The sequence below is a fragment of the Mustela putorius genome, unplaced genomic scaffold (assembly GCF_011764305.1).
Source record: "Mustela putorius furo isolate JIRA1106 unplaced genomic scaffold, ASM1176430v1.1 tig00003869_pilon_pilon_pilon, whole genome shotgun sequence".
NCBI lineage: Eukaryota > Metazoa > Chordata > Mammalia > Carnivora > Mustelidae > Mustela > Mustela putorius.
The window spans coordinates 27,130,373-27,152,007 of record NW_025422021.1 but is presented as its reverse complement, the minus strand read 5'-3'; the positions used below and the strand labels follow the sequence as shown (position 1 = coordinate 27,152,007).

General features: G+C 40.6%; 1 protein-coding gene across 9 annotated transcripts in view; it reads left to right on the top strand.

Annotated features, from left to right (window-relative positions):
- Positions 1 to 21,635, top strand: part of FMNL2 (formin like 2) — a 319,730-nt gene that overhangs the window by 172,837 nt on the left and 125,258 nt on the right. For all 9 annotated transcript variants that reach the window (XM_004743864.3, XM_004743868.3, XM_004743866.3 and 6 more), the window contains exon 2: positions 7,450 to 7,533. In XM_004743864.3, the coding sequence (XP_004743921.1) occupies positions 7,450 to 7,533 (84 nt within the window). The remainder of the gene's footprint in view (positions 1 to 7,449; positions 7,534 to 21,635) is intronic.

The following is a 21,635-nucleotide window of genomic DNA, read 5'->3' as shown; positions in this document are numbered from 1 at the left end:
TACGCTCTGGTTTATTCTGTAGAGCGCAAAATCCTCTGCCTTTTCCTACATTCAGACTTACCTTTGCTCGTACTTTCCCTTCACCCAAAGTAATGAGAATAAGCTCTAACGTATTGAGTGTCTTCCATGTACTTATTTTGTACCATGTACGTTATCCAATTTAATTTTTCTCAGACTCTGTGAAGCAGGTAGTGTCATTATTACGAGTGTCACCCTTCTCATCATGATCATCACTGTCCTTTCCATTTTACAAGTGAGGACACGGAGGCTTTAGTTTAGTTAATTTTTTTTTTTTAAGGATTCTATTGATTTATTTGACAGAGATCACAAGTAGGCAGAGAAGTAGGCAGAGAGAGAGGAGGAAGCAGGCTCCCCGCTGAGCAGAGATCCCAACTCGGGGCTTGATCCCAGGACCCTGAGATCATGACCTGAGCTGAAGGCAGAGGCTCAACCCACTGAGCCACCCAGGTGCCCCTAGTTTAGGTAATTGACCCAAGATTATAGTTTAATGGTTATAGATTTTAGATTAATGAGTAGTAGAGTTGATATCGCAACCTGGGTTGGCCCATCTCCAAACCCCAAATATTAAAAACCATACGATTCCATTAAATACCATTCTTTACTGCCCTCCTCACACATCCAAGCCCAGTCCATAGCATTTCCTATAACAAAACGAGAGGTAATGGCTTCCTATCTGAGGTTTGCTTATATTCTGTAGTCAGTTCTGTTTGGTACTGGTGTACTCAACTTCTTGCCTTGTGCTTCATTGAAGTCTGAGCTTACCTCATATTTGTATCTTCTCCTTCATTTGGTTTTTATTGGAGCATATTAAGTGTAAGAGTACCTGACTATCTACAGATATGATCCAGTAACTTGTTTGTTTTTTCTTTGGGGGGGGGGTGCTGGTGGTGGTGGTTCAAATTCATATTTATAAAGACATTGAAGATTTGTGTTAAAAATACCAGTATTTTGTCTGAAAAATATTATTAGCTTAAGTAATATGCATTTTCCTCTTACCTTGAATGCTTACGATCAGGTCTCTGGTTACTAAAGTAGAACCCTTGGATTGCTTTCCTCAGACAGGTTGTTTTGTAGAAACACTGCCGCTTAAGTGTCCTCGGAACAGGATGATCATACAGACCACTCTTGAGTCCTGGCTTTGTCACCTATCTCATGCAGGGAAGAGTTACTTAACCTCCTTGTCCTTCAGTTTTCTTCTCTGTTAAATGGCGATGATAATACCTACTTGTCAGGATTACAAAGCAGATTAAATTGGCTAATGCATGTGGAGAGCCTAAGGGCCTGAGACATATCAGCCCATCAGTAAATGGTATATCTTGTTTTTGACCCTCCGCTTTGATTCTGACCTTCCATTTTAAATTACATTTACTGGCTTCTTCACTTCTGGACTGTTCATTTTCATTTGCTTTTTGATTCAAGTTGTGTGGCCCATGATGACCAATAATAAGTGGTAGAGTCGGGGTTGGAATCCAGCTAGTCCAGCTCCAGAGCCCAACTCATAAATCCCTGCCCCATACTGCCTCATTCAATGCCAGTCCACCCTGCGCTGCCCAATCATCTATTGTAATCCATCCCTTTCCTTTTTTTTTTTTAATATTTTATTTATTTATTTGACAGAGATCACAAGTAGGCAGAGAGGTAGGCAGAGGGAGAGGAGGAAACAGTCTCCCTGCTGAGCAGAGAGCCTGATGTGGGTCTTGGATGTGGGGCTCGATCCCAGGACCCTGGGATCATGACCTGAGCCAACGGCAGAGGCTTTAACCCACTGAGCCACCCAGGTGTCCCTTTCCTTTATTTTTTGTAGCAAAAGGTAATGGCTCTGTAGAGGGGGAAATGAGGAGTTGTTGTTTGGGTATTGAGTTTCGGTATTGTAAGATGAATTTTAGGGATCAACACTAAATATCGTTAACATCTCTGAACTATGCATTAAACATGTGGTTGGAAGGGCCAATTTTATAGTGTGTTTACTGCAAATTAAAAAAGGTAATGGCGGGCGCCTGGGTGGCTCAGTGGGTTAAGCCGCTGCCTTCGGCTCAGGTCATGATCTCAGGGTCCTGGGATCGAGTCCCGAATTGGGCTCTCTGCTCAGCAGGGGGCCTGCTTCCCTTCCCCTCTCTCTGCCTGCCTCTCTGCCTACTATGATCTCTCTCTCTGTCAAATAAATAAATAAAATCTTAAAAAAAAAAAAAAGGTAATGGCTCCTCCTTTTGAGTTCCCATGAAACTTCTGTACCTTTATCAGTGAAGAACTCTAGAAGATTGTCAGAGCTGTTTCTCTTGTGACAGGCTTTTCCTTGCTTACAAAAGTGACCCTGCTTGTGAAGTCCATGTCTTTTTTTCTTTACTACACAGGTGGTTATGGAATAAAAGAGTTTCTGTGGTTGATTCTGGTGACTTAATACTTGGAAGCTTTAATTTAGAGATTACGAGAACAAAAGTGTATTATGGTTACATAAGGTGTACTTATTAGGGCTCACTTTCACTACTGTGGGTTTCTCAACACGAGCTTCAAGGATATCAGAGAGAAAGAAGGATATCCTGCAATTTTCATTGCTCCTGTGAAACTAGGGTAAGAGCTGATGTCACAAAGTTGTATTCCTAGGACATGGGTTTTATTTGGTTCCTTCATTCTGCTCTTTGTTGTGTATAATATTCTGTCGGTATAATTTCAGATGTATAGACCATCCCTGATTCCTTTTCACCGTAATTAATGTCTCCAGAAACTTGGATATTCCATTGTTATTTACCTTTGATTTTTCAAAAAGTTTTAACATGGAAAGCCCATACAATATAAAATAGTAGAGTTAAGCAGAAACCAGATTCTGGATCATTAATGTAACTACAGCTTGGGGTAGATTAATTGTTATAGTTGATACAGATCTGAATTTACTGGCAATAAGAGCAAAACAAAATGAAGTTCCGGTTCTGTGATTTATTATATGTGAATGCCCTAAGACATCATTTTTCTTTTTAGGGAATTGTTGCTAGCGTTGACCTTGAAGATTCTTTCTCCCGTGAATTCTTGTTTGGAAAATTACTAATGATTAATAGACATTATATTTGGGGTTTTATAATAAACAACACTCTTTAGTGTATAGGTTTTGATAGCTGAAGCCTAAACCCTGAATCAATGAAGATATTTCCAGATTGAATAATCTTACTGAACTAGTGTGCTTATCTTTTGTTCAGCAACCTGCATAGTGTTTACTATTTGCCATATACTGTCCTAGACACTGGGGGTTAGTGGAAGAAATTGTCCTTGAAACCCTTAGTCCAGTGGTGAATTTAGGTGGGCAAACAGGTTTACCCTGCGAGTTGCTATAATGGAGACAAGTATATCATGCCTTTGGAGCCCGAGAGGGTATGTCGTCTTGGAAGAGTTGGGGGAGGGTTCTTACGATACATGATATTTTGAGCTGATTCTTGAACGCTTGCCTGGTTGAAAGGAAGGAAAGAGACCAGAATGCTCTTGGATGCTCTGATTTATTTTAGCTAGGAATTTGTACAATCTAGAAATAAATCACTAACATCCACTAAACTTTTCAACTCAAATATCCCATGTCCTCAGTGGATGTTTGGCATGGACGAGTACAGCAGTTTTATCACTGAATCCACTCCTGTTCCTGTAGGGCAAATATTCTGGCTCGTGGTCAAAGCCCAGTAACTAAAGGATGGATTGACGGAGGCGAGGAAGGAGAGGGGAGCCTTATGTCACAGACACCACCAAGTGTGGATGAGGTTGAGTTGTCACTGTGTGAGAAAGGCTTGGACGTTGATTTACATTTCAGTCAAACGGAAGAGCAATCCATTTTCACAGGCAGCAAAGGGACCTAGAGATAAAGCCAGTGTTTTCCTCTGAAAATAGCTTGGACTCTTAGGAATTACCTGCACAGACTTCTAGCCAGGACTCCAGAGTCCTGCCCTCTGTAATACAAAAGGACTGCGTTCACTCTAAAAAAGTTTTCAGGGCAGTTATTACCAGTTAATCACAAGGTCCCTGGACCCTAGCCAGCCTCTGTGGAGTGTCTGCTTTTAAACAGAGCTCCTGCTTCTTGGTCCCCGTAGAATTACTAAGATGCGCATTGTATGCCTGAGCAGCTCTGAGGCCTGACCCGTGGAAGCGGCTATTTCAGATGGCTGGCGGATGATGGCCAAGCGCAGTATTTGTTTTGACGTGCTGGTACTGAGCGTCTTCTCCAGACAATGACTAGTCAGCAAGCTCAAAAACACTTCTTAGAACTCTTCTCATTCAGAACGGTGCAGACCTTTTCCTCGACCTTCAGAATCGCGCGGTCCACCTGCCTGCTTCGCCGTTCTTCAGGATGTCTCGGAGTTATCTCGGACCTAAAAACGGTCACTTGGACACTTATTTATCACCTCCCCCAGATCTGTGCTGGCTTTCACAGTGTGCTCCTTTCATTAAATGGGTAATCACTTATCTAGGGACTCAGGGTAGAAGGATAATATTAATTAGTGACATCTTCCCTCAGTCCTTAAATGTAACCAGACAATTTCTATTAATATTTTTAACATCTATCCACCTTCCTTCATTTGATGTGTCATTGGCCTTGGGCAAGCCGCCATCATTCGTTGGAACCACTGGCCTTGCTGCTTCTACTTTGGCTGTTTCTAACCGGATCTCCATGTATACTCAGCGTAGCCTTTGTGAAATATAATTTGATTTTGTCATCTCATGCCGACGGAGCCTTCAATGGCCTGCTCTTACATTGTAGGGAACGATAAAAGGTGTTTACCCTGGCCTACGTGGCCGGGCGTGATACAGCCTTAACTTAGCTCTCCAGCTTGATTTTTCCCTCATTCCCTCTCTTTTACTTTCTCTGCACCCAGGATGACTGTCTTTTGGGTTTTTGATTTGCCGAGCTGTTTCCTGACTTAGCATCTTTTCGCTGTTTCCTCTCCTCAGTATGCTGTTGTCCACTCTTGCCCTGGTTTACTCCTTCTCATTTTTAGTGCTCTTTTTGTTACTTTTTCCTAAAGGGTCTTTCTAGATTGTCCATTCAAAAGTTGCCCTCTGATCATCTCTATCAAGACTTAGCAGAGTTGAAGATGAGCTCATTTCACTTGCATCTGCCCCACCATGATGAGATGCTGGGGTGGGATGCTATCTCTTTGGTTCCCCGCTGTGCCGTGTTGAGCACAGCTTGTGCAGAGGTGGTGGTCCACAGTTGTTGAATGAAATACTGCTTCTTCAAAGTAAAAGTTGGTCTAGGTGGAATGGCAGTAACAGGGCCTGCATCTCACTCCTGCAGGAGTGTTTGTAGACTGATTCCACACAAGTGCCTAGGAGATACTCACAGAAAGTCAGTTACTGCCATTTTGCCTCCCACCCCCACCCCCCAAAGAAGGGGGTGGAATTTTTAGTGTTTGTTTTGGGGACCCTCACAGATGAAGTTTAGATTGTGTTCTGTTCCTGGAAAGCTGTCCAACTTTGAGCCAGTTAACCAAGTTCTCCCAGGCCTCCTTTCCCCTACATAAATCGAGGAAAATTACATCTCGTGAACGTTATTACGAAGATTTATGTGAGATTATGTGAAGTGCTTCATCCAGTGCTTGACACCTTAGAAGAGTTCAGGCTTTATTTTTTCTTATTCCCTTTATATCTCAAGTGATTAATAAGGACTCAGAAAAACTCATTTAACTTACTTCATAATCTTACTGTTTTTATTTAATGCATAATCACACCCAAGAGCATTAACGTGGAGGTCAAAATCAGTTTAGGAGGAAATAGTCCATCTCTAGAGTACAAATAAGCAGTGATGGACTGGTTATTTACTGGTCAGTCACATTGGTTTCCCTCCGAAAGATAGCTGTGGAATTCTCCTTTTTGCCTTATCCCAGGGGTGGTTGTTTAACATTGTCAAATTGTAATTACAAATAAATGCAAGTAGTTATTTTTCTTTCTAGTTCAAGCAGATATTCTATGGAGATAAGTGACATTAGATATTTAGATATTTCCCCCATTTTCGATATTTTGAGGAGCCTCGGCAATATCATTGAAAGCTCTGGAATCCAGTGCTGTTCTGCTTATATGATCAGCTTTGGAGGCAATTAAAAATTTTAATATTCTGAAGGCAGGTTGTTAGATTCAAATGGATTAGATTCAAATTAGTAGGTGGTCTGTGACCACCGCCTTCTTAGGGCATACCACTCTGGATGCTAAATCGAGTTTAAAGGGAGATGCTTGAGTTATATCTATCAAATGTATCAAAGGTTAATTCTCTGCCATTAAGTTAGAATAGCTCATCCATCCTTGCCTCCATTAAATTTATTTCACTGGATGATATGAGACAGTAATTGTGGCCAATAGAATTGCTTCTCTACAGGCCATATCTTTCGGAGAGCTAGGGGCTCTAGCATTAATAGTCAAAGACCTTGGGATTTGTCTACCCAAATATTGACCCAGGTAAGAATCTTTGTAGTTTTTTTAGGGATAGCTATGATTTAGAGCATTGATACAAGGTAGATAGTGCAGTTAATAGATTTTGACCCCTCAGCTCAGTTTAGAGCATAGAAACTTTAGGGAGGCCAAGGGAACGCCTGCAGATTCCTTCTGGGGCTCTTTCACTCTGCCCTGTTCTGTGGCCAAAGATTTTACCTCACACCCAAGCCAAGTATCTTGAAAAAGTATATAATTGGTCATTTGGGACAATGGGCTAAAAACATGCAAATGTACATGGGCGCAGATCCACGAGCAATACTATGGTAGGTGTGCCATATTGACAGAGGTTTATAGGAGTTTGGATGTCTAGACATCTCCTTGAGCTCATGGTCTACTTCTTACTGTAAACCCATCTTCATAAACGATATAGCTAAACTGAGAATTATGGTTGCTAAATGTTAATGTATTTCCCAAAGGAGTACTTTTCATCTCCACAGAGGTGACTAAGACCACTTCCACTCTTTTCTTTTTCTTTTTCTTTTTTTTTTAATTTTTTAAATTTTTTTCTAAGGTGTTCTTTTACTTAAAATTATTTGTCAAAGTAAACACTGATGTTGTCTCTCAGAAGTTCTGGTTATTGTGCTTTCCTTTGGTGTTTTGTGTTCTGTGCCTGGTGGGGCTGTAGTGCTTTAAAGAGAAATTGGGGCTATACGCTCTCAACTGAGTAGAATGGGAGCCTGCTCTTCAATGAAAAAATAGTGTATTACCTTTGGTGAAATGCAAGTCTGATAGTTCAAAGCAGACCCACCTCAGATGTCCCGGCGCAAGACTTCAGAGCTTCTCTAGCCCCATTAAACTGATTTGATCTTTAAGTGACTTCTGTAGGGCATTTGGGTTTACTTAGATGCTAGGAATTGCAAAGAAGTCCAAAAAGAACCACTGTAGCATTCTTTGGTCTGCCTGTGAATTAGCTCCCCATTAGCAGCCTGTTGTGGAATGTGACATATCTCTTTCCTTTTCTTTTTACAGAATGCTATGAACCTACCCCCGGACAAAGCCAGGTTACTGCGACAGTATGATAATGAGAAAAAGTGGGAACTGATTTGTGATCAGGTAAGACACTGTGATGCTTTATCAAGAAATAATGAACAGAGAGAATCAGATTTCCTTGCTAAATATAGTAGACTTTTTCCAGGATACCTATGCATGGGTTTCTGTTTTGTGACTCTTTGCCTTCCTGTTTCTTAGGACCAAAGGTAAAGCTAGAAAGTGACTTTTTTTTTTGTATGCATTATTTTAATTCTCTCCATTATTTTCAAGCATTTAGTTATTAGATCTTCTGGGAAATCTGGTCAGATGGGCAAACCAAATTCATATCTGCTTTTTTTGTTTTTGTTTTTTTTGAGAGAGTTTGGGGTCAGGGGAGGGCTGAGGGAGAGGGAGAGAAAGAATCCTACGCAGGTTCTGTGCCCAGGATGGAGCCTGGCATGGGGCTTGATCCCATGACCCTGCAATCATGACTTGAGCTATAATCAATAGTCGGACGCTTAGCTTAGCTGACTGAGCCACTTAGGGACCCCTGTTTTTCTAATTTATGTAGCAGTTTATGCTCTTGAATAATGCGGGTCCTCTAGTTTAATTGGGTTTCCTATCCATGTTTATTGTTGTAATTCCTGGAGGAAGGTGAATTGTTTATAAAGAAACATCACTTGGGCTGATGAATTATTTCAGATTTTAGCAAGTCTTCAGATGCTTTCTTTTCTTTTCTTTTCTTTTTTTTTTTTTTTAAAGATTTTATTTATTTATTTGTCAGAGAGAGAGCATAAGCAGGGGGAGCAGAGGGAGAAGCAGGCTTCCTGCTGATCAGGGAGCCTGATGTGGGACTCGATCTCAGTACCCTGGGATCATGACCTGAGTTGAAGGCAGACTCTGAACCGACTAAGCCACCCAAGCGTCCCCAGATGTTTTTGTTTTATCATTAACTCATAACAAACTCCAATTCTTCAGAAAGATATAAAGTAAAAAGTGAAATTCCGCATTTTGGTTCTCTCTGCTCTTCACATTCTCCACCTTAGAGGTTCACTGGTAAGACTTCCAAGTATTGGCTTTCAGCTTTTAAAACGTTGTTGTCTTACAAAAATGTTTGTCTTAAAAAATCAAAATACATGGACGTACACACCCTCTGTCTGCGTCTAGGTACATTGGTCATTTCCACCTGTTCTTTCAAATGGTATGTAGTATTCCATTATACTGATAGTCATTTCTTTGGCACTTTGCTGCAGGTCGGTATGGGCTCATTGCTGTCATCTTAGGGTCAGTCTGTAGCTAACGGGCTCTGTATGTTAGCATTGCATGTTGGGCCATGAACTTCAGGGTGCTTGTCTCCCCCGCCACCCACCATTTCTGGAAGAGCATTTCTGGGGAGTGTTCGAATTCCTCCGAACACAGCTCCCTTGGGCTCCTTCTGTGGGGACAAGTGTGGGCAATAAAAAAATCCCTATCGACCTGTGGGCAATAAAAAAATCCCTCTATCAGAGAAACTAGAGGGATTTTTTATTGCCCACAGGTTGAGCTATTACCCTAAGAAATACATGCCCGCAGTTGACACGGAGTTTCTAAAGCATTCATTGAGTATGGTCTCTCCTTAGCTCCTGAACTCAATGATGAAACGATGGCAAAAACCCTCCCCTCCTTCTCAGGCTATATTTGAGTGTCAAGAATAGATAGAAACTGAAGAGGAAGCTTATTGCTTCTATGACCGTAATGCAAAAGAGTAAAAATTTTGCTGACACCTAGACTCTCCTTCCTCGAGAGTTAATTTTTCATGAGTATTGTCTAACCCTATTATTGTGAGGAAAAATGATTTTACAGTGATGATGAACGAAGATGATAGGGATGATATAATATATAATATAAAGGAAAGGTAACTGCACAAATGAGGGAGGTCCAACGGGGGCCAAAATTCTGGTATGACAAGTTATGACAGTAATGCAGGCAGAGGAAAGCAGCTTTGGTGGCCATTTTGTTAGCCTGGTGAGGAAGAGCTGAACCTTCTCCCTCAGACCTGTGGGATTCACGGACCATCAGGCCACTCTGCTCTTTTCTAGCTTTATTGAGTTGTTAATTTTTGCCTCTCTAGTAGCCAGAAAGGGCAGATTGTGCTGATGGAGGATTTCTAACAGCTGTACTCTCAACCCAACAGTGTCTTCATAGGGTTGATGGTAGGTCGAGCGGATCTTGGGGCTGGGAGAGGAACAATCATCTAATTATGTTTCTGACTTTCAGATCCGAAGTTCAGCTTATTATTGCCCTTAAATGATAATGTACCACCACATAGAGAATTTAGCTACTTATCTGTTCCTTTCTGGCAGGTAGTTACTTCAACACATGTCGAAAGCTCTAGGCTGGAGCTCCGTCAGTTCGACGGTATCCTTGGCTGATTTGTTAATAAGAGTGACAAATAATCACTATTGCCCTACTAAGTAGATTTCCTTAATAAGAACTTCATGTTGAATTTTCAAAACAGTCCCTTGTGTTCATATCCCCATTGGACAGATGGAGAAAGTCATTGTGAATATGACAGAGCTGTTCAGTGGTTAAGTGGCCTATATAGTGTAATGGCGGAAAACAGGCCCATGCTGGGAGCTGGATGCTTACACACTGCTCTTGGCTCTCTCCCCCACCAAAGGCTCAAGTGTGGAAATGCGCTACTAGAAACAAACAGAAGATACAAGTTGTCTCTGTTTCTCTGGCTTGCAGTCTGATAAGCTTTCCTGAAAGGGAGAAGAAGGCTGGGAGCTGTATCTTAGGCACTAAGCCTCATCTGCCTGCATTATCACTGTGGTGAACTGCCATGTTTGATGAACCAGTAGTCAGTTCGAGAACTGTAGCCAGCAGAAAACTGGACTTTTTTCACATATGGGAGACCCATTGGTGTGTCACACACATAAATACCATTTCTTACCTGTGTATTTGTGGGAGGAAATGTAAAAAGCTGTGAGCTGAAGTATTCATAGTCTACTATTCATATGGTAAATATAACATATTGGCACTTATTGATGGAATGTTCTTCTTGTTACCTACATGGACCACGTCATGTATTTGGTACCTAACCTATATCTGTCTATGGTACCTAACTTGATAGCTTCTCAAAATGTATTTGCTTTTAAAATTCCAATTATATGAAGTATCCCAAATAGGAAAATCCATTAAGAAAGTAGATTAGTGGTTGCTGAGAACTGGGGGGAGGAGGGAAGTGACTGTTAATGAGTATGCATGGTCTTTGTTTTGTTTTTGTTTTTGTTTGTTTTGGCCTGATGGAAATTACATCAGATAACTTAGTGCTGGGAGTTAAAGAGTGGTGATAGTTGCATAGCCTTGTGAATAAAATAAAATTGTATACCTCTTTAAGAATGTGAATTTTGTGGCATAGGAGTTATAGCTCAAAACTGCTTTTGCAACAACCAGAGATAGGTTAAAAAGAGGGGAGAATTTAAAAAAGAGGTAACAGTGTTTGTATGGATCTTTTTGGATCCCAATATGAACAAACTATAAAGAGACTTTTTTTTCAGAAAACTGGAGAAATTGAAATTAGCAGATGATTCTAAGGAATTATTGACTTCGTTGGGTTTGGTTTTTGGTATTGTAGTTTATAAGACTCTTTTTAAAAAATTTTATTTTATTATTTTTTTATGCTCAATTAGCCAACATATAGTACCTCATTAGAATCTGTCTTTATTTTTAAAGCAATGTGTACTGACATAGGGATAGACTATGACTGGAATTTGGCTGTAAAAAATACTTCATCAAAGGAAAATAAAGAATAGATAAAGGAATTGTGGAGAATCTTGATGATTGTTGAATCTTGCCAGTGGGATATATTAGGGTCTATTATAGTATGCTCTCAACTTTTGTATATTTTTGAAAATTTACAATATGAAATTAAAAAATAAAGTATTTGCTACATAATCTTCATTTTTTTCCCTCAACTATAAAATGTAGTTAATACGAACATTTTAAAGGGATGCCTGGCTGGCTTAGTGGTAGAGCATGCAACTCATAATCTCACGGTCCTAAGTTCAAGCCTCACATTGGGTGTGGAGCCTACTTAAAGCAAGCAAGCAAACAAACAAAAAACCAAAGTAAAACTATAACATTTTAAAATTATTTTGAGGATTGGAGGCAATATTATGTAAAGTTCATGGACTAACATATAGTAGGTGTTTCATAAGTGATGTGACTGCTTCTCCTGCTCCTTAGGGGCCCAGATATTAAATATTTATTTTTTTGTTATTTCTTGTTTTTTATTATTGTGTTCAGTTAGCCCATGGAATGGTAGAAGATATTTGCAAATGATATTACAGATAAAGGGCTGATATCCAAGATCTATAAAGAGCTTATCAAACTCAACACTCCAAAATGGATAATCCAGTGAAGAAATGGGCCGAAGACATGAACAGATACTTCTCCAAAGGAGATATACAAATGGCTACTAGATATTAAATATTGGTACCATTATTTTATCATCAACTTGTCTGCAAAAGATTCAAGGAAATTTACTATACTGAATCCATCATCATATTTTACCTAAATATACTTGATGGTTTGAATGCATGTTGTATGATGCTGTCAGAAAAAGCCATTGCTATATATTTTCTCCTTCCCTCCCTCCCTCCCATTGGATTTTATTTGAGAGAGAGCATGAGAGCGCAAGTGGGGGAGAGGGGCATAGAAATGGGGGAAGTAAGACTGTCCGCTGAGCAGGGAGCCTGATGTGGGGCTCAGTCCCAGGACCCTGGGATCATGAGCTGAGCCGAAGGCAGATGCTTAACTGACTGGCCACCCAGGTGGCCCAAGCCACATCTATAGATTTTTCAATCCAGGAAAATACCAAGGCAAACCTTGTATCTTATTTGTGAAGTCTTAAAACAATGACCGTGATGTGTTGTCATTGATTTCTGACGCATAAGACACTCCCTGGTCCTGATGCTTTGTGCCCAAACACTATATGGAATCCAAATTTTAATTTTCTTTTAAAGCAAATAGTGCAGATACGTTATTACCATAAGATACATAGTATAGGCAAAACCCTCAAGGTGCACAAAGTGAAATGGGAATATTACAGAAATTTAATTCCAAAAGAAGTATGTGATCAAGAATATCGGAGGCCTTTTGGAGAAATTATTTCAGGATTCAGTTCCAGTGAAAAATTGTCATGTGGACAGTATGAATCACAGACCTGGTCATGTTTCTTCTTTTTTTCCTTTGCTGCTAGACTGCTCAGAGCCACATTTGTGGTCTGCCCTTACCGAGTACACAGCACCTAAGGGGCAGGTGTTTGGTTTCCCGGCCTCAACCATGACTTCCTCTCGTCTTTGCTGACCATGTTTTCCCTCCATGCTGATCTCCTCACTTAAAAGCAATCTTGTAAGAAGTCCTAAACGTTCACCAGTTACCTTTGTGAATAGGATGAACATAAAATAATATGTTGGGATTACTGGTGACCAAAATTATTTTTGTGCTGAAGACTTAACAGATTTTCTATATGCTGTGGGCATCGCGCAGATTGGTGCGTTGAACATAATGATTTTCTCTAAAGACGCGAAGATGGAGGATCCAAATAAGACAGTTCATCATGGTGTAGCCTAGGAAAGACAACTATGTTGGATACAATTTGTCAGCCCTCTTATACTTTCATATGGTTAAGCTGTCACTTTGTTTTACAAGTATTGAAATATATTCCCCCGACTTGAGTGAGTTACCCGAGGGCAGGGGCCTTGCCTCATTTTTGTAGCCCCCGTACCAAGCTTAGTGCCTGAAACCTAAGCAGTGCTCACCAAAAGTCTGTTGAGAGAGAGAAAGAAGGACTGAATGCTGTGTTCGGGAGAAAGTGGAGAAGGAAGAGGAGGCAGAAGAGAGAAGCAGCTCAAGGCAAGAGGTGGCCTGGAAGTAGAGGTTTGCTGTTTCTTTCTTTTTTAGATTTTTAAAAATTATTTTGGAGAGAGCAAAAGGATGAGCATGAGGGGCAGAGGGAGAGAGAAACTCAAGCAGACTCTACACTCAGCATGGAGCCCAACGCTAGGCTTGATCTCACAACCCTGAGATCATGACCCCAGCCGGAGCCAAGAGTCGGCCGCTCAGCCGAGTGTGCCACCCAGGCACCCTGTAGCTTTGCAGTTTCTTTATCCTTTGCACCTTCCTCTGCTTGTTGGTGTAATTTGCTTGTGATAAGTGAAACTAAAGATCACCACTCAATACTGGGAGCTCGTTTAAGGTGGGAAGGACGCCTGCTGTAGATTCAGAGGCGTCTAGATGGGCTCTTTTGCAATGAGGCTCTGTCTCCACCTACCCACGGTCAACTGAAAATCTAGTTCTTTGGCTAATTCTAGGGGAAAAATAAACATTTTTAAGAGAGCTTAAATCCAAAGACTTTCTGGAGTAACGATTCCGATGATGTCCCTTAGTCCTTTCGTAGGTGACTGCATGTATCTAAAGTTGACCTGAGCTGCTAGCGTATCTCTGTAGTTAACGTAAGCTGGGAGAGCTGACTCCGGTCCAGGTGGGGCTACAGAAGCCACAGGAGGAGCGGCTTCATTGCTGGGTTTTGGGCAGTGTAAGGTGCCTTCCAGAGAACTTGTTTATTGGAGTAACTGGACTTCAATTTGAAGGCTCTGTGGGGCACTGAGGCAGGTTTTTAATAGAATGAGGTGACCATATGAGAATAAAAAGCTGGAAATGTTAGGTTGCTCTGACAACTGCAGATGGAAACCCAGAAGCTGGGTAGCGATTGGGGTTCTTTCAGTGGACGCTAAATTCCAGTGGGCACCTGAATTTTCAGTGCTCCCTCAATGCAGACCCTGGGCTGCATTCTTTTGGCTTTGGGGTCCTGGCTGCTTTCCATAAGCTTAGGGTAAAGGCTGCATTTCAGGAACTTTAGAATCTCAGATGAACTTTCAGATCACTGTGTCTGGAGAAGTTATTAGAAGGGGTGCATTTCTTTCAAGCCATTCTCTTTCTCTTTCTCTTTTTCTTTTTCCTTGTTTAAGGATTTTATCTGACAGGGAGTGGGAGAGCACAAGCCAGGGGGAGTGGCCGGCAGAGGGAGAAGCAGGCTCCTTGCTGAAAAAGGAGCCCGAGGTGGGACTTGATTTGAGGACCCTGGGATCATGACCCACCCAAGGCAGATACTTCATGGACTGAGCCACTCAGGCTCCCCTCTTTTTGTTTTTCTACTGGAAAAATTAGCATATGTCCAAAATATACATTTATTTATGTCTTTATTGGAGCATATGAAGTAAAGCGAAAGACCTTTTGCCTTTCCCACCTGTTCACTAATCAGTGATGAAACTGAGGTTTAAGAGCATTGACGACAAGCCCACACCAAGGCCCCCTGGGCTGTTTAGTGAGACACCGGCACCGATTTCCAACCAATCACAAGTCCTTGGAATTAGTTCCTGTTACACTAGGGAGTGGGAATCGGTTTGTGGAAGTGAAACTTGCAATTAGGTAAGTAGCTCTTTCTAAAAGCCTTCATCCTGTGACTTCACAGGGGATTTTCTTGGAGGAGAAGGATTTACCAGTTTCTAAATGTGTGTCTGCTTAGTGATTAAGTAGAAGTGGTTAGTCAAGAATTCTGGACATTTTAGGTGATTAATGGTAATGGGTGTAGATTCCATGAATGTGTAATCCAGTCCCGAAATGTTACCGGTGCCACACCTGAGTTTGGTTAGAAAAGTTGGCCTGTAGCTTTGCCTGCATAATGGGGCAATCTCTGATTTGGGGGGGTGGGGGTGATTCGGCATGGCTTGACCTTGCCCTCTAATGGCTGGTGGTTGTGTTGCATTATAGCTTTAAGGAGAGATGGGGGTCTCCCCCTTCCTTTACTTGCATGGAATGATATGGGAGACGGAGGAGGTTAAAAACAACAAAAACAAAGGTGAGAGTGAAGAGGTGGCAGGAAATTATACCCACTTAGAGTCAGCTTCCTGTGTTAAGCAGTTCAGGGAGGTTGGATTTCAGCCCTCAAGGCTTGGCAGGCAGCCTGATCAGGAAAGGGGAAGGCCCCTGCTGCCACTCAGCCCGAGCTGAGTCAGGCCAGTGGCGTGGAGATACTCCATGCCCTGGAGAGTTGCTTTCTCTTCTTTTTCAACACAACTGACCTGTGTTGTTTGAATGTATTTAATCATTAAGAATACAATTATTTCTTAAACCCTTTGCTTATATTTCCCAATACTATTTCTTTCAGAAGACAAGAAAGTTACTTACTGGATAACCGGTATGTGTAGTTAAGCCCATTTGTGGCTGGAAAAAAATATCCTGAAAAATTAAAGAGCAACATGTCGCTGAGGGTTTTTTCCTTCCTTCCTTCCTTCCTTTTTTTTTTTTTTTAAAAAAAAAAAAAAAACGTTCTTGTTGTAAGCCAGCTAGAGCTCTACGCTTCCAGGTAGCCAAATATTAGTAGATATTGCGGACCTCCAGATTCTAGATGGTAAGGGCTTGTCCTCCGAGTGAGGGGTAACAAAGGAGTCGCAGCTTTGGACAAAATCAGTTGATAGCTGATTGTCGTGTTGGTGGCTGAGTGGTACTTACTTGAGGATCGTAGAGAAGGCGGGGAGGAAGTAAGGGAAGGATAATGATGTAGCAGGAGCCTTCTCCTTGTTCTACTGCCTCTACCCTTGCTTCCAGACTGCAGACTTCATCGGCCCTCAGTCCCCATCCTCAAGTTCCAGGCTTTGATTCTACATTTAGCCACACAAACTTTATTGTGGCTTTACCAGCTGTTGGGTTAGCAGACAGCCATTCCTCTACCCCCTTCCCCTAATTCAGTCCTCTGCCTAGCTGATATTTTTACTACATTTAATATTGTTTGACCTTAAAATTGTTTGAATTTTTACCATATTTCCCTAACTGGTATGTTGAAATGCTATCTAATTTTAAATCATCACTAGGTTTTATGATCTGTGTAATTCTTTTAAAGTTCTCTTCCAAACACTTAGTTGTCTTTTATCATTTTAATACGTGGTCTTCCTCCTCTATGTAATCTTTCTTTTGGCTCTGGATTAGTCAGATTTTTTTTGTTTGGTATTTTGTAGTTTTATCTTGTTATAAAATTCAGTATGTCTCTTATAAAAAAGAGTTTCTCTTATAGCCAATAAAGTCATCACAATTAAAATGAATAATAATTCCTTTATACTATCTATTGCCCTGTTCATATTTCCTGATTGTCTAGAATGTTCTTTCCACCTGGTTTGTTCACACGAGAATCTAGTCCAGTATCAATCACACATTGCATCTGGGTATTAGGTTCTTTAATTCTCCTTGAATCTAGAACAGACTTTTATTCATGATGCTTATATAGTGAGGAAACTAGGCAGGCTGTGCTGCAAAAGTGTTTTGTTTTCTGCATTTACCCGATTGTTTCCTAGAGATGTCTGAACTCTCCTGAATTTTTTGATAACTAGAAATTAGATGTAAAAGCACAATAGATTGATGTTGAATATCTTTTTCTAGAATATCACAGGAGACATGTTATGTCTGATGTCTCACTATTAGATAACACTGGTCAGTAGTGTAATTGTGTTTTCCCCTTAAGCCAAAGGGATCCATGGCACGTTCCTTTGACACTGTTTGTCTCATTACTTTGCCAGCCTTGTGTCTGGTGGGTTTAAAACCAATTGATAACCTTCTGCTGAATCAGTTTCTGGAGGAGTTGCGTAGAGATGATTTTTTTTTTTTTAAAGATTTATTTATTTGACAGACGGAGATCACAAGTAGGAAGAGAGGCAGGCAGAGAGAGAGAGGAAGCAGGCTCCCTGCCAAGCAGTGAGCCCCACGCGGGGCTTGATCCCAGGACTCCGGGATCATGACCTGAGCCGAAGGCAGAGGCTTTAACCCACTGAGCCACTTAGGCGCCCCCAGAAATGATTTTATAATTGCATTTCCCTTCTACATTTAGCCAGTAATTAGAACTTTCAGCTGGGTTTTGGTTTACCCTGGAATATAATTATTCCTAGAATTCTTTCTCTTCCTTTGCCATTTTGAGAGTACAGATTGAGAGTTTTTTGTTGTTGTTGTTGTTTAAGATTTTATTTATTTATTTGACAGAGAGAGATCACAAGTAGGCAGAGAGCAGGCAGAGGGAGAGGGGGAAGCAGACTCCCTCCTAAGCAGAGAGCCCAATGCAGGGATTGATCCGAGGACTCTGGGATCATGACCTGAGCTGAAGGCAGACACTTAACCCACTGAGCCACCCAGGCATCCTTGAAACTGTTTTTGGCATACATGCAGCTTCAGCTTTGCTCTGAGGTGGTCTCCAATCAGAGCAAGAAGGAACACGTACATGCACACACATACCTGGGAAGTTTCCTGAACCAGGCTGGGAAGTAGCCTGAGTCACACGCAGTCTTACTTTGCAGGCTGCGCCTTGCAAGGAGAATGTGAAATGTAACCTAGCTGAATATACACAAAGAGAAAAAAAACACGCCTCGTAAAAGCTGGTCTCAGTCATGACGATCAACTTTGGTAGTCTGATAGTTTTATAGTCTGATATTCTTAGGTTGTATTAGTTAGTATTAAAACTTGCTTTTATTTAGGTATTCATTACTTGATTCAATGAAAAGCATTTAGTAGTAGAGACGGGGGAAGGAAAGAGAAAATTGAGAGAGTATGGATCTGAGTTTTCCCAAAACAGGTATCTCATGTAATAACCTCTGGTCTGGAAATTAGTTTGAATCCAATTGTCCCTGGTACCAATTTATTTGTTCTGAGTTTCAGTAGGGTGCCTGGCAGGAACTGGCTATAGGGCATGTATTTTTGCCAGCTATAAAATAAACAATATTTTGTCTTTGGTCTGTCTTTGGCTCGAGATTTTAAAGGGATGGTCTTCCTTTTCTTAAAGTCTCCAAATCTGAGGAAAGGCACTGAGTCAGTTGCTGTTTAAAAGAAAGCAAGTTTCTTTCCTTTTCCCTCCTGAGAGCGAAGTTTCCCTTCCATTAAGATTCACTTTGGCTCTCTGATTCCTTGATTCTGAAACACTGGAGAAGCAATCAGAGGGTCAGATGCCAGCTTTCTCTGTGTTGAGCTATCTCACATTTCATGTCTCTGGAGTTGTGGAAAATTGCGTCCGAGCCTAGGAGGGGGTGTACCTCTTTCCACTACCAGAGGTTCTTTTCGTCAGATGGTTTTTGTAAGTAAGGAAAAAAGACGCTGGCCTATCCCATGGGGATTGAGAGGGGGGCAGGAAATGGGGAGAAGTAGACTAAAGAAGGGGTGAGTTACTCCTTTTTAAACTAATCCTTTTTGGCAGCTTCATACAAATGCTCTCTCAGAAGTGCTGTTCGACATCCACAGCCAAAATAAGAAACTCAGGGTTCAGACTGATTTCAAGCTTCCAGGTTCTCTTCCACCAAAATGAACATCCTGTGACCTCCTTCTTGCCTGGTAATACAATGGAATTGTAGATTTGCCCCTGCTACCTCCCAACCCCCCAGCCCCCCTTAAAATTACTTAGTTGCCTGAGTTGTCTTAGACAACTTCATTATGTTGTGTGAGGTAAATTGTACGAGCATCTTTTGGAGACTGGGGAATGCTATTTTAAGAAACTAAAGATCATAAATTTAATGATGCATATGGATAGACTGAAGGTGACCCTTGAGGCCATCTTTTAGAAAATAATTTAAGTGACTTACTAAAGTGTATTAGCCAAGAATTTCTACTCGGTAACACAAATACAACTGCATTATTTTAACACCTGGACATTTGACTCATAATCTTTGCTGTAGAGGTCTGTATGTTTAACTTTCACACACAGAAAAAGTCAGACTGCTTCTTGGAAGTTACCCAACAAGTGGTTGAGCTGACATTAAAAAAAATTGTGAAAATTTCTGTGTTCCAAGAAATACCTGAAGGGTTTGGAAAAGTTTTTTGTTTTTGAAAAAAGTGCCACGTGACCTGGATTACAGTATGATTGTGGCTCTTTTTATCAGTCCATTCATTCATTAAATGAGTCAATGAGAACACACTGGGAAGAGTGATGTGCTAGGTTCTAGGACCTTAGTGTTTCAGAAAACACAGTGCTGAGTCTTTTTTTAAAAAGGAGATTAAAGAAAAAAAAACATATCTTAAAAGTAAATTCTGGAAAGACTGAGTATATAGCAAAGTTTTTTTTTTCTTTTTTTTTTTTTTAAAGTCATTGGGGGAATTAAGGTGTCTGTCAGGTCTTTATCTCTGTGATAATAGTAAAACAGCATTTGGATGATTTCAATGAAATAGCAGAAATATAAATTGGTTTGATTTCTCATTAGACTGTAGGTGCTGGGGGTTCAGGGAGATAAGGAAAAAAATGAGTTAGAAATATAGTTCAGGTTTTATAGGGAAAGGAGAGCTGTGTTTAGAGGCAGAGACTGCGTGTATTCTATATCCACATGGTGGACTAGACCATGGCTTGCAACAACATCTTTGGGTTCTAGAAATACCATCATTATGCAGATGCTGGTTATCCTGAAAGCTGGTACCAGTTCTCTTCACAAGAATTTTGACACAACCACTTGGCTATTGATGTATGTACTCATCGTTTCAGGTATAACTTCTCAAGTCCTACCTAAAACCCTGTGGAGTGAACACTTGTCATAGATGGGCTACTGTGTCTCTGTATCTCTGTCACATCCAGCAATGACCAATTTCAAGGGACCTGTTTCTGCCTCCCACTCAGCCCAGTCTAGTCAGGTCTTGTCAGAGCTCGATCTAATGATAAGTTTTGACTTATCAAAACTTACGTGATTACAGGCGATCACAGGTTGAAACTGTTAACTGGCTTAATCTTGTGATCTGAGGATGCAAGTAAAGACTGTTGATTACAGAAGGGTGTGTGTGTGTGTGGGTGAGTGTGTGTGTGTTACACTAAAACTGAAAATTATGGAAGATCTGAGGACAAACCATAAAATAGCCAATATAAGCTTGGTTTTAAGATTCAGTTTTCAGGTTGTTAGCACACATTGTTTTTGTTTTTATATCTTCAAAAGTAAATACTGTGTCTAGGAAACTGGGATATATGTTGGGTGTGGGAGATAGGGAGGGCTGGATGAAGATGGTGGATTAATCAAATCTCATGAAATGACAGTGAAGATAGAGTAATGGTTTGAAGTATGGAGGTACATTTAGAGCTGTGTGAAAAAACCGACACAAATTGTACAATTTTGAATTCTTTATGAATAATTTATGACATACATGTTTTGGAAATAATGAAACTAAAAGGTTTACAAGACCCCCTTGGAGTGCTTTATTTCTTTCAAAAATGTTGGCTGACGAAGTTGGCTACATATTTGGCTTGTGATTTCTTTCTAATTTGGGCAAGTGGAACAAACAAAATATCACAAACTTTTTTATTTTTTATTTTTTTTAAAAGATTTTATTTATTTATTTGACAGAGAGAGAGATCACAAGTAGACAGAGAGGCAGGCAGAGAGAGAGAGGGAAGCAGGCTCCCCACTGAGCAGAGAGCCCGATTCGGGACTCGATCCCAGGACCCCGAGATCATGACCCAAGCCAAAGGCAGCGGCTTAACCCACTGAGCCACCCAGGCGCCCTATCACAAACTTTTAAAGAAGAAAGCTCTGCTCAGTATCAAATAAGTAAAATGAATTTAAAGGAAGTACTTTGAGATACTGTTTTTTGATCTTCTTTACTGAGGTATGATTTACATATAGTAAAGTTCACCAATTGTGTTTTCTAAAGTGGTTCTACCATTTTGCATTCCCTTCAACAATGTAAAGAGTCCAATTCTTCCAAACTCTTTACAAACACTTGGGTATTGTCAGTCTCATTAATTCCACTCATTTTTATGGATATGTAGTGGTATCTCTCTTTGGTTTTAATTCGCATTTCCCTAAAGACATTGAGCATCTTTTTATACACTTGTTTGTTATACGCTTGTTTGTTATTTGTGTATCTTTGTTGAAGGATCTGTTCAAATCTTTTGCCTATTTTTAAAAGTTGGATTGTTTTATTATTGAACTGTATTGTTTTAAAAATGTGTATTTGGGATACAAATCTTTATCAGATGTGTATCTTACAAATATTCTCGAGTTTGTGTCTTGACAATTTTCATAGTCATAAAGTATTTTTTAAAGACAAAAAAGTTTTCTGATGAAGTTGGATTTAGAAATCTTTTATTTTTTTAAGTGGTTCAAGTATTTTGTGGCTTGTCTAAGGAACCTTGT